This window comes from Triticum aestivum, chromosome 4A, assembly GCF_018294505.1.
Source record: "Triticum aestivum cultivar Chinese Spring chromosome 4A, IWGSC CS RefSeq v2.1, whole genome shotgun sequence".
NCBI lineage: Eukaryota > Viridiplantae > Streptophyta > Magnoliopsida > Poales > Poaceae > Triticum > Triticum aestivum.
In genome coordinates, this window is record NC_057803.1 from 624,635,083 (window position 1) to 624,647,975 (window position 12,893).

Below are 12,893 nucleotides of genomic sequence, written 5' to 3' on the forward strand. Positions count from 1 at the left end.
TAGCGTCTGCGCGCGCGCGCAGTAAGCATGCTTGCTGCAGCTGCTTCATTACTACTCTTTTCGTAAAGAACTATAAGAATGTTTAGACCGTGGCCACAATTCAATCTTGGTTTTTGTAGTTGTCTGCCGACTGAAACCTGTGGATGAGATGGACTCATGCTGGCTAGTCCTCCTTCTCAACTCTTGTTGTGGACAGTTCGGCCCTAGTCCATCAATGCTCGTGGATGTTTCTCCCTGGAACCTAGGGCAATGCAACTGTATACTCGTGGGTGGCATGGGCTCAAGCTCATCTAGTACTCCCTCTATTTTATAATGTAGTGCATATAAATTTTTTTAAAGTCAAACCTTACAGTTTTTTATCAAATTTGTATAGAAAAACATCTAGAATGCCAAACCTATATCATCAATCATAAGATGTATTTTTATATTTTATATGTTTGATATTGTGGATATAGATAGTTTTCTCCATAAAGTCGGTCAAAATTTATAAAGTTTAACTTTTCAAAAGAAAAATACGCACATTATAGAACAGAGGTAGTAGCAACTAGACGAGGACAGCTCCGCCGTAGTCCATCAATGCTTGTCGTGGACAGGATGCTAGAGAGGTAAATTGAGCAAGAGAGAGGAGATTTCCTTATGCAAGCACAGGTCCGGCTCTTGTCACGTATGCCTAGTTCACTGATCCTGTGCGGCCACAGTTGTAGTCGTCAAAAGTCAGGATGCACTGTCCACTGTGGCGCTCGTCTCATCTCATGTACACCAACCGAGAAGATCTTGAAAGAGACGGCCGGATTGTGACCAGCCTAGGGCAGGCAAGGCCTACATTGACTTTCCTTACGCCGACTGATTATATCCGATTATATATAAGAAAATTGTGGGAAAATGCTGCAGCGCTATAAATAAATACTCCCTCTATCCCAATTAGATGCCGCATAAAATGAGTCAAAAAATCAACCCTTTCTAAGTTTGATGACTTTGACCACATATACAGAAGAAAATATCTACAAGAAAAATATCGTCGGTGCGCTTGCGTGGAGCCTTTCGATCAGAAAAAAAACACCCCGTCATCCTCTTGCAGGTAAAGGCGAGCGGGCGCGTCGATGCTGGTTGCGGAGGTCCGGTAATGCATGTGTGCCGGCCAGAGAGGTATAGCGACGGCGTCGAAGTGGGAGAGTGCGGATGCAAAGTAAGGGGAGAAGGGGCGGAATGGAAGGAAATGGAACCGGGAGGGGGATTTAGTGAGACGGTGGTGTCGGAGTCCCGCAAAGCCCCCCCCCCCCCTCCCCCCTTTTTTTGTTTCCGGTTTGCGGGGAAAAGTGCGTCTGGATCGCTCGGCGAACCAATAGAGACCCACGTTGGATGGCACAACATGTCCGGACAGCGCGGTCTGGATGTATACAGGCGGTTTGAAAGTCGGCGTTGGAGACGCCCTAAGATCAAAATCACGGAGGAACATGTTTGTTTTATCTTGAAAAGGATCCAGATATATTATAAAGGTTCATCAGAAGTATAAAACACACAAAAATACTGAGAATTACATCGAGATCCTTGAGCCATCGAACGTCCATTACCGCAAAAACAAGACTTTGACGTGCCATAGTCACCACTGATTACAGAAACGGACTTAAGTGTTCGTGCATGTGCCCTTAACCAGTGTGCCAATGTTGCAGCTTATGCCATTGAGATCTTGAATTGAACCGAAGTGGCTGACACTAAATTTCGCCATCTTGCACTCATGACTGGAATCTACACTGCACCTTAGTTGATTCCATCCCGATGAATAAATTCGAGGAGGATCAAAGCCCGAAAGACCAGCTCAAAGATGAAGCGACGCCATCAGCCACGGTACCACCCCTGCGAGGACTAAAAAAACTCTAACCAAAACTACTAGCCGGACCATGCAACGCACCGAGAGGGGGCAAGCAAGAGGACAATGTAGCGGGGGAGGCTACCCATTTGTGCAATTGTGCAGTGTATGACCTTTCAATAAATTGTTCAAATTTATACGTCTCCTTGTTATTCCGAAGCAAAGTATGGTCGGGTGGTGGTTAATTTCATGTTTGGTGAGACCATAATAGACCTCAATAATCTCGTAATTATCACCCATACAAATGAAGAGCACATAATTTGAAAATTAAGGAGAGTTAATTATATATGCATTTTTAACACGGTACAATCAAAGTCGCACACATACATAAGCATACACTCACCTCTATAAACGCACACACGCACATCCTACCCCTATGAGCACCTCCAGCGACTTGAACTCTGGTGGACAGAGGATACCACTGTCCTCCTAACCATCCAACCACAGGTTGGTTCGCATTATAAATGTAGTAAACATAAGCAATATGGACAATAGCAGCAAGCATCCATAGGAAAAAAAACATACTATAGCAGTGCAATAGCAAGACAACACAACATTGATCAGCCCCTATTGATGCCAAGTTTCATGTCTTCAGCTACATTTACCTTTTCTGGAATTATAACACGATAAGCTCAATGTTCGGGGTCGAGTCTTGGCACCCTAATATTTGGGATGCCTTTTCTTTTCCCCGGATAAGATCTAAAAATAAACTCATTAATACAAATAGAATATCTCAACTCATTTTCAACAACATTTTCATGCACCTGCAGTTCAAATTTGAAGCATATCCTTTAATTGTTTAGAAAATCACTTAATAACTTAAAATATAGCAAACAAATCCTGAAAATGCCAAATTGTGACATGTAGCATATGATGGCGTATGTTGAGTGTAGAAAAAAGTTTCATGGTCCAATAAGCTCAATGTTTGGGATAGAGTCTTGGCCCACTAATGTTGGGGGGATGCCTTTCATTTTCTTGTATCAGGTCTAAACATAGACGCAGTAACACAAATAGAGGATTTTTAACCCATTTTGTCAACTTTTTCCTGCATTTACATTTTAAATTTTAGATTATATTTTTAATGCCAATAAATACACTTAATTGCTTAAAATATAGCAACAATTTTTTGTAGAACATGCCTGATTTTTGCACATGGAACTTATTACATTGTGTTGCTAATGCCAAACTTGCCATTTTCTGGAACCATTTGCTAATTTGAAGACATGAATTGCATTTCTAGATATTTATCAAATAATGTTCAAATTTGAACTATATGTATAAGAATAATGATATATAATTTAAAGAAAAACAATCATTTTTAGGAACTTATATATATTTAATGTGCCCTCCAAAAAGTAACTCAACATTCAAAAATTGTATCGTGATAATTCAAATGAACACATGCATTTTATTGCTTTATTTTTTGCCAAGTGTCTTATAAAAACACTAGGCAAAGACCTTACTTTGTTGAATGTAACACTCGGCAAAGCATATGTTTGCCGAGTGTCATTTTTTTCTTGCTGAATGTTGTCGTCGATACCCTCGACAAAGGGCTTGTTTGTCGAGTGCTCGATAAAATACCCTCGGCATACAATATTTTCCCGTAGCGACGCTTGAGATCTAAGCCTATAGTCTAACAAATATCTTAATGGTGGTTTCTAATGTACTATTAGGTAAGTGTATTTATAGAAAATTGTAGAATGTAAATTGAACCATTGGCATTGCCTTGCAGGGTTTTTTGGGGGAACCATTGAGCTTTATTAATCACCGAATAGGATTACAATCATGCTGAATAGTATCAGCATGGAAGGTTAGGTTTGGTTGACAACATGTGCATGCTTTGTACTTGATGTACTTCCTCTCCCCTGTGGCGCCGCTTGAGAGGAAGTTGTGCGCATATTTTTATTTTAAAAAATACATAGAGTCCTCGCCTCCGTCTAAAAACACATCTCAAAAAAATCCTCACCTATATCTAAAAAGAAGAAAAAAAGTAAAAAGAAAAATTACCACAACAGCCTACCGGCGAGTGCCACTTTGCATAACCCTCCATTTAAAAATACCAGAGGTCCTCATTTTCATCTAAAAAATACATTTTAAAAAATAATCCACACCTTCATCTAAAAAGAATTCCAAAAAATTTCTCACTGCGGCCAACCAGCTTGCGCCATGTGGCATAGTTGGTTGACCGCCCTTCACGCGTAGCTTAATGGTTTTAATAAGTGAATGTAAAAAATGTCTTCAGTATTTTTGCATTCATATAATTTGATTTGTCCATCTACAACACGTTTCGTCTCATTTGGAGTAAATAGCATAAAACTACTACTTTACAGACTAGGGTTCCAAAAAACTACCGGATTTTATTTTTTCTTAGATAACTACCAAATGGGTGGTCGGCTGTTTCAAAAAACCCAAATCGTCGAGTCTTTATCAGTTGATCACGATTATGACAGGTTGAGCCCACAGCTAAACAAACCGTTAGTTTGACCGTTTACTTTGACCGTTAACTTACATCTAGGTCCCATATGTCAGTTTTGTAAAAAGCAATCGGGTCCCTACAAGTTTTTTGAAAAAGCAATCAAGTCCCTATAAGTTTTCTGAAAAAAGCAATCGGGTCCCCGTGGCAGCCTCGAGCTCGATCCCGCTCGGCAGGGCAGCGCTGCCTCCTCCGGCCGGCGAGCCGCACCCGCAGCGGCCGGGTCCATGCCGGCGGCCGGCGAGCCACGCCCGCCATGCAGTGCCTTGCCTGCCCTGCAGCCGCCGCCACGCCATGCCTCGCCTGCCCCGCGGCCACCGCCACGCCATGCCCCGCCTGCCTCGCGGCCGCCGCCGCCACGCCGTGCCTCGCCCGCGGCCGCCGCCGTTCCCTGGCGCGAGCTCCTCAAGCTCGACGCAGATGGCTTGCACCGCTGCTGGAGTGCCGCGGACGAGGCCGGCCTCGTCGCAACCGTCGCCACCAGGAGCTCCGGCTTCGCCGGCTTGGGAGGGGAAGGGGGTCGCCGGCTTGGGAGGGGAAGGGGGTTGCCGACTCGGGAGGGGAAGGGGGTCGCCGGCTCGGGAGAGGAGCCTCAAGGCCGCCGTGCCGCCAGAGGAGCGGTTCCTGGTGGGCAGGGTCGAGCGACCGAGGCATAGCAGCGGGCGGCGACGGTGCTGCACTACCCGTGCCAGATTTCGCCGGCCCCATGGGAGAGGAAGTGGTTGGCGACGACTCCAAGCGGCACCCCATGGCTCGCGGCAGCGTCTCCAGCAGCGCCATGGTGCGCGACGGCGACCCCGAGGCGTGGATTCTAGGCGGCGGCGACATGGCCAGGGATGGCCGGCGGGATTGACTGGGCCGGATTGCTTTTGTAAAATTGTTGAGGGGCCTGATTGCTTTCTTTAAAATATTTGCAGGACCCAGTTTTTTAAAAGAGACAGTGACATGTGGGCCTCAAATGTCAGCTAACGGTCAAACAAACAGTCAAACAGACGGTGCGTTTAGTGGCGGGCCCGACTTATCATAAACATGTTTAATTTTTTAACAAAGAGGATTTAGGGTTTTTTGAAACAGCCGACCGCTCGTTTGGTAGCTTTCTGAGAAAAATTAAAAAATGGTAGTTTTTTGAAACCCTAGCCTGTAAAATAGTAGTTTTATGCTATTTACTCTCTCATTTGGGGTGCAAGAACTTCGGCAATTTTTTTGGAATAAAAGGTTGTGGATGAACTTAGAAATCTAGCAATACAATCTAGAGGATGTCCATCATAGAGAAAATAACAAGCTAACTAAACTCACCGTCGCGAGATTAGTTTGTTCTACTTTTTCTTTTGAGAAAAGGTCTAAGGCCATATATTAAGTGTCAAAGGTCCTTACAAATACACTCTTTCAGAAAAATTGAAATACATTCAAAATCTTTGGGGTGACCAAGTGTTCTTGTTGCATCCACGGCGGCGCGCCGTGAGCATAACTTGATGCCACCTTTGGGCCTCTGCCTCAGTGGAGCAAACATTTTCAAACCCATGTGCTTGTAGAAGCATCGGCCGAGAAGTCGTCGATGTAGATCAGGAGGCGCCGACGATCGTGATCTACGAAGAAAATTGTCGCCCTAGAGAAAAAAACATCAATAAGGGCATGTAGAAACTCCGAAAGCCAGCCGAATCTAGATGGATTCATCGGAAACCTAAACGGACCGGATCCCAGAAGACCCACCGGAGTCACAGCTCCACACGCCTCCACCGGTGAAAGACACACCAATGCAATCGGGATAGGGTGGAGAGAACATTATTCCTACCCCTGGGCAACGCCGCGGCTTTGTCGCCCGACCCAAACCAAACATAAAGAGAAAACCTGAAAAACGCCCATGCCGTTATTCGATAAGTTTGGATCTGATGTTGAGCTCGCTGTCAGTTAGAACTATGCACCGACGCCTTCGTCTCTGATGCTCTGGCCAAGCCGGGCCACCAATGAATACCTTCGCCCTAGATCCCACTGATCGTCGTCGGCTTCACCAACACGAATGTCCCGCACTGCCGTTCGAGCACCCATGTCTTTCGCCGTCCCACAACAACCCTCCAATGCCTCCAAAGTAGCCCCCCCCCCCCTCCGATACGGACCTCCCCGCCGGCGTCGACGACGCGCCTTAGCGGCAGCGAGAGGAGTAGATGAACGAGTGACAGCTAGGGTTTGTCCGTCGCATTCTTAGTCATTTTGTCCGTGCCTGATTGGCTTGTTCTACATAGACACACCATTGGCCCATCATGTAGAAAGTTCTACAATAATCATGTGCGCACTTGCGAGAATGGTTAGCTTCAAGTCTAGTCAGTAGAGGTCTTTTTTTTAGAACAATTGTTCGATGTCAGAATGAGCAATGTGACGCCACAATCGCCTTCCTGCTTTTGTTTTCAAATTGTTCTGTCGTCACGAGGAATGAGATTGTGGAACTTTTCAAAATGCATAGCAAGGGTTTGGCAAGGGAGTGGATGCGGCGCATACGCTAAGGCGGTGGTGAGGACACCAAAGGGGCCACCGACAGATCATAGTGAGGTGCAGGATGCATCCTAATTTTGCTTCTTTCGAGGTCCTTCTTGTAATTGTGCTTTATATGTTTATTGTCATTTATAAAGCAGGATTTTAGTATTCAAAAAATATTTTATTCTAAATATTTTTATGTCTCTCATAACCTGTCTTTGCTTTTTGAGAAGAAGAAAATAAAATATACTCCCTCCGTTCCTAAATATAAGTCTTTGTAGAGATTCCACTATGGACTACATACAGAGCAAAATGCATGAATTTATAATCTAAAATGCATCTATATACATCCGTATGTGGTCCATAGTGAAATCTCTACAAAGACTTATATTTAGGAACGGAGGGAGTATAATATAAAATAAAAAGGTGAAATGGGCCGACTTGTTTATCTGCTGGCTGAGGCCTATATATCTTTATCTTTACCTACTAATAAAGCGGCTATCACTTATGGTCGTCCTTCATTAAAATTATCCTTCAAATTGATAAAAATTACCCATCAATGCCACTCGTAAGTGAAAAACGATTTGTTTTTTCGACCAAAAATCGCCTCCTCCTACGCTCTTTTATAGTGCGAGACGAGTAGAAGTCAATGAGTGATGAGTAGTAGGGTGGTTGTCCGATTGGTCCTCTAGCGACAAGACAGGGGTTCGATCCCCAGCTTCTACAATTTTATCGTTCTTTTCTCACGCATAACCCATCTATGCATTCATGGGCCGGCCCATATGCGGGGCTTTACTCCCCTGTTTCTTCTCATTTTACTTTTTTGTCTTTTCTGTTTTCTTTCTTCTTTAAATTAATTCGGGATCTAATATTCTAAAATTACGAGTTTTCAAACAAAATGTTTGAGAAATCATATAATGTATGTGAATTCAAAAATGTTTAGAAAATCATAAAAAATTGCAGATTTAAAAAATGTTGGTGGTTTTGCAAAATTGTTTGCAATATTATAAAAGAATCACAATTTGGAAAAATGGTCGGGAAATAAAATCATGTTCATGATTTTGAAAAAAATGATCGTGTAGTCAAAACATATTCGAAAATCTGAAAAAAAAATGTCCATGACATTTTAGAAAATGTTCAACAACAAAATTATTTTTAAAATTTTCCCCAATTTTAAAAAAAAATCATCGATTCAAAAAATGTTTGTTGAGTCAAAAATGTTAATGAATTTGAAACCGTTTCATACATTTAAAAAAGTTTGTAAACAAAACTAAAGCTCATTATTTTTTTGAGAAAATAAAAGGTTTTAAAAAAACATGTTTGTCGATTCGAAAAACTGTTCACTGATTCAAAAGTATTTTATGTTTAGGATTCGATTAGTTTTCTGAAAGTCTTTATATGTCTTGGCGTTGGGAGTAGTTCGTAGTCAATGAGATTTGTTTTAAAAGTTTTAAACGTTTCCTTGCGCAACATAATGACAAATGTGACATGCACTGGCAAACTCATAGCCTTGTGATTTACTGCATCGAATGCATTATGATCACGTGGACATCGCGATCATTGGCTAGTGTGAGAAAAAAAATAGGAACATGGTGATCCACTGTGTTAAAATAAAGTACGCTCATGTGTCAGGATATTGAATCATACTTATTTGGTTAGTCATAATTTTTTGTCTCCCGTTGCAACGCACCGGCATATTTGCTAGTGCTAACCAAAGCCAGTGCAAGGTCTCCCACGAGGGACGAAGCGGAGGGGAAACTTTGGTGCGCCGCCCCCATGGCCGGAAGCCGTCGCCGCCGCCGCCGCCGCCGCGCTAGAGAGCTGCTGCCGCAGCAGGGCACCGAACCCTCGCCGCCGGAAGACGCCGCTCTGAGCTCGAGGTCTGCACCCTGACCGCAACCGTAACCTCGCTCGTCTCTCCTTTTTCTTCCAAATTTTATCTAGGGTTTGTTTATTTATTATAAGCGGATGCGAGTGGTCCATCGAAACTAGAATCAGTACGCGCTCTAGTGATTTCGTGGTGAAATTTAGTAGTGGTTGTAGTGCACTGGCCTCCCCTGAATTTGGATCTGCAGCACTGTCTAGTGTCTACCAGGTGCGTCTGTACTAGCAATGTAACATTGAACAATTTCACTCGGATCAGTTGTTGATAACTTCATTGTCTCTCATCAGTGAGATGGTTTCGTTCCTTAACTACAATGCTGTAGATGCGTATTACAGTTTTGATAGCTTTTGTTCTGGCCGTGGTCATATTGCTGCCTTGGTTCAGTCAGCCATGAACTGAAACTCGTTGTCAAATGTGATTTGGTGGATACTTTTAGAGACTATTATTGAGAAGGAATAAGTTTTAAAAATTATCGAACTTGTCCACATAAACAGGGGACGGATTATCATCCTTTTTTGTGTTATGGAAATGTATATTCATCACTTGATGTGATTCAATTTATTGCACGGTTGGGTTGGATCCAAAGTAAAATCAGCAAAGAGTGCGTCTCATTTCATCAGCATATGGTCTCTTGTTCATTTGGTCTTTCTCATGGAGCATGGTCATGGTGCTGCCATGAACAATAATAGATAACGGCCAAGTGAATTGCAGAGTACCATGAAAGACTCATCACATAAAGTTTTCTAGAAGAAGGGGTGCATACTATTGCGTTTTTAGCAAAAATTATCACAGAGACCAAGTAAATTGCAGATCAGAAAAATCATCACATAAAAGTTTTCTAGAAGAAGGGGACCATACTATTGCGTTTTTGCGTCGAAGAAAATCATCACTATAATGCACCCCCTCTGTCATGATTTGAAGATATATAAAAAAAGCAAGTAGAAAAGGAACGCAAGTCGTAGGTGGTGCTGGAATAGCTTCTTCTAATTGAAGTTTGGTGTGTCACAGTTGACATTCCTGTTTGCCTTATTGTTCAGTTAAAGCGTATTGCATTTCTTGTAGTATATTAACTCCTGAAATATTCATTAAAATATTTATGTTCCAGTTCTTTATTTTGATCCATTATTCTTGAATTTCTATGTGGCAGAGAAGTTACCACTGTGGAGAGTCCCTGCCCTGCCTCAGCCTCTACCTCTTCGCCTTTGTCTGGACCTCATGTTTGTGCAGATCTCCTGGACAGCCTGCTTCACGAAATAATTGCTCTCTTTAACTCATTCCAAGACTTCCTTGCTTTCATTGGCACCTGCCACTCATGGCGCACTGCAGTCTCTACCTTTCCCTCTGTGTATACATTCAGCTTCCCGCCACTCCATTTCAAACCAGATGGTCCATATGTTCATCCACATAGTGGCGATATCAAGCCCATCCTTTTATCTAATTGCAGATGGCAGCTCAGTGATCCTACCAAGAAAAACTTATCCCTTGTGTGCTCAGTGCCTGAAAATAGTCCAAATGCAATGCACTATTTGGGCTGCTCATATGGGTATCTTATCTTCTCCTACGAGGAGCACTGCCTCCTTGTGGATGTGTACACTGGTAGCAAGGTGAAGCCCCCCAAACTCCCACCCAACAACAATCTTGGGTACTTTTGTGGCATAGGCATCCTTACGGCTCCATTAATTTCAGCCAACTCTCGCCTCCTCCTTTTCTCGAGGGCTTCCATGTTTGAGTGGCAGGTTGGAACAAACTCCTGGTCAGAGCACCCTCTTGATCTTGGCCGCGAACGCATCTATCAGATTGTGTTCTTCAAAGGTGATATCTTTGCCATAGATGCTCTTATGAGGCTCACACTATACACTTGACACCTCGGTTCAGCATGCGAGAAGTACCAATTCAATGGGAATTCCTGTCTATTAACTTATGGTTGGTGGTCTGTGGTGACATGCTCCTCATGATTGCCTAGAGGTTAAACTCTGGCGGATTGGATGGCTCATCCTTTAAGGTCTTTCGACTCGACTTCACTGTTGAACCAGCTAAGTGGGTGAAGGTGGAGAAGTTGGAAAATATTGCCCTGTTTGTTAGCCTTGATAGGAGGGATCCTACATTTTATTGCATGAGCCCAGAAAGATGGGGAGGAAAGAGTAACTGCATTTATTTTGCAAGGCTATCTGAAGATCCTGAGGAAACTTGGTCTGCCGCTGAGCTTGGTCAGCTAGTGCCAAAAAACGCAGTTCACCCCATGTTCTATGGTATGTCATTCCCTCCCGACTGTGGTGTACTGAGTAGCCTATGGGTGTTCCCCAGTTTAATTTATGGTTCTGGCTAGTGATCCTGTCACAGGGTTTTTATCTTAGTTAGCAATTGGTTTTGTAGCCATGATGGTTTCTGATTTTGGGAGCAACGTTTTGTGTTCAAGTACAATTGATCTCTATTGGCATGCTGCTCTTACGCCTGGGTGTATTGTGCATTTGTCATGTGCTTGCACCGGGTTTCATCCACGTGCTGATAAATGAGACATATTGTCAAGTATAACTTGGGTACTATTCTGGGCAAACTCATCGTGTATTCAACTTCACTTTACCTACCTTATTATGTGTACATGCTGGGGTGCTCTAAACCACCACCTTGGATAATTTTTCTTTTTGCTGGATTGGATTGAATCGTTCATTGTTGAACTGGATGTAATGTACCGGATGGTGGTTTTCTTCCCCTTTTTAGTTGGTAATTTGTTGATGGAGCAGGAGAAAGCTTGCATGTTTACTCTGGAACCACTCTGCAAATCACGTCTTGTGCTTACATCTTATTGGGTGGGGTCTCTGTCTTAAGCTTGTGCGTCTTGTGCTTACATCTTATTGGGTGGGGTCTCTGTCTTAAGCTTGTGCCTCTGTATTCTGTATGTACAACTTGGGCAAGCAATGGCTCCATCTCACATAACGAACCAGTTTTCTTTTCTCACGTACAAGTACATCACTAATAGACTAGCTCATCATTTTCATTTACAAAAAACATTCAAAATGACAGGACTAAATCAGCAATATGTATGTTTGAGACAGATGTTAGAATAATCCGAGGCACTCCGTCTTCTACCGAGGACCAAGCAATCACATAAGCACGACACCGAGATTTGTTAACGAGGTTCACCATCATGGTTACATCCCCGGGGCCTGACTACGGGCGCTCCTCCCCGTGACACCGTCACAATACCGCACCCCGGCCGCCCGGGCGCCGGCACACGCCACCGGCTCCCTCACGTGCCCGTGCTATTATGTTGGCATGGGTTACATCGTGTGTCTACTCCTGATATATATGAGAGGCCTAGGATACAAATGTCTTATTAGGACACACCTCCTACCCTGTCTACACACAGTCCAAACCAAGTCCAACTGTAACCTACCTTGTATAATAATATTCGACATAATTCTAACAAACTCCACATTGGCGAATATTCTCCACCACCTTGAATTCGTCCGTGCGTCGAACCTCCATGTACATTGGACTTGAGATACACCATGAGCACCGCTGCTACTCCCAAACTCCATGTGACTCCACCTGTAACTGCAATCCCTTCTCGTCTTCATCACAGTCAACACTCGAGCAAAAATTAAGTTCCTTGTTACTCTACTTTGTGCTCCCAACTTCCGGAGTATCCGCTCAACGCCATCACACACTGATCATTAATCTGCATGAAAATGAACAACTTGCATATTGGGTGTCACATATAAGAGTTATCTGAACTCAACATCACCGCTCTTTCATGACCGTCTGTCTGAAACTTGAAGGAATTTCACCGTCGCCCCGTGTCACTTTGAGTCAAATTCACAGTTGTCTCACCCTTTTCCCCGGATAGTCTCTGACATGTCCCACAACTATAGCACTCAACCTCCTTCTGTACTTGTCACCCGCACTTTGCCATGTGCACCGAACACCACAGAATATACGGCCATGTACTCTCTCCGCTTTTGACAATTTCAGACTTTTCGTCACTTTCACAGATTCTCCATGGTCAACTCCTGTCCATCTTCCGGCACCGATAAACCCAGTCACCAACTTGAATCTGGTACTCGTCAATACTGCTTCAGCACCCATGCACAATTTGTCTGACCACCAGTGCCTTGGCCTGTCGCTGTGTCACCGTGCTTACCGCACGCCTCGCCGCTATCACCGCGTCGAGCCTCTGCTGTCCTGGTCGAGTCTCCCGG

The 12,893-nt window shown here is 43.7% G+C and overlaps 1 protein-coding gene across 1 annotated transcript; it reads left to right on the forward strand.

Annotated features, from left to right (window-relative positions):
- The first annotated feature begins 8,502 nt into the window (after positions 1 to 8,502).
- LOC123082714 (uncharacterized) lies at positions 8,503 to 11,434 on the forward strand. Its single transcript, XM_044504983.1, has 2 exons — positions 8,503 to 8,689; positions 9,842 to 11,434. Exons 1-2 carry the CDS (start codon positions 8,586 to 8,588, stop codon positions 10,554 to 10,556), a joined length of 819 nt encoding a protein of 272 aa, XP_044360918.1. The 5' UTR covers positions 8,503 to 8,585; the 3' UTR covers positions 10,557 to 11,434.
- The last annotated feature ends 1,459 nt before the right edge of the window (positions 11,435 to 12,893 follow it).

Excerpts from the sequence above, each read along its gene's own strand:
- LOC123082714 (XM_044504983.1), top strand. The coding sequence starts at position 8,586 with ATGGCCGGAAGCCGTCGCCGCCGCCGCCGCCGCCGCGCTAGAGAGCTG. Across the intron at positions 8,690-9,841 it reads GACGCCGCTCTGAGCTCGAG|AGAAGTTACCACTGTGGAGA; the intron begins GTCTGCACCCTG and ends TCTATGTGGCAG.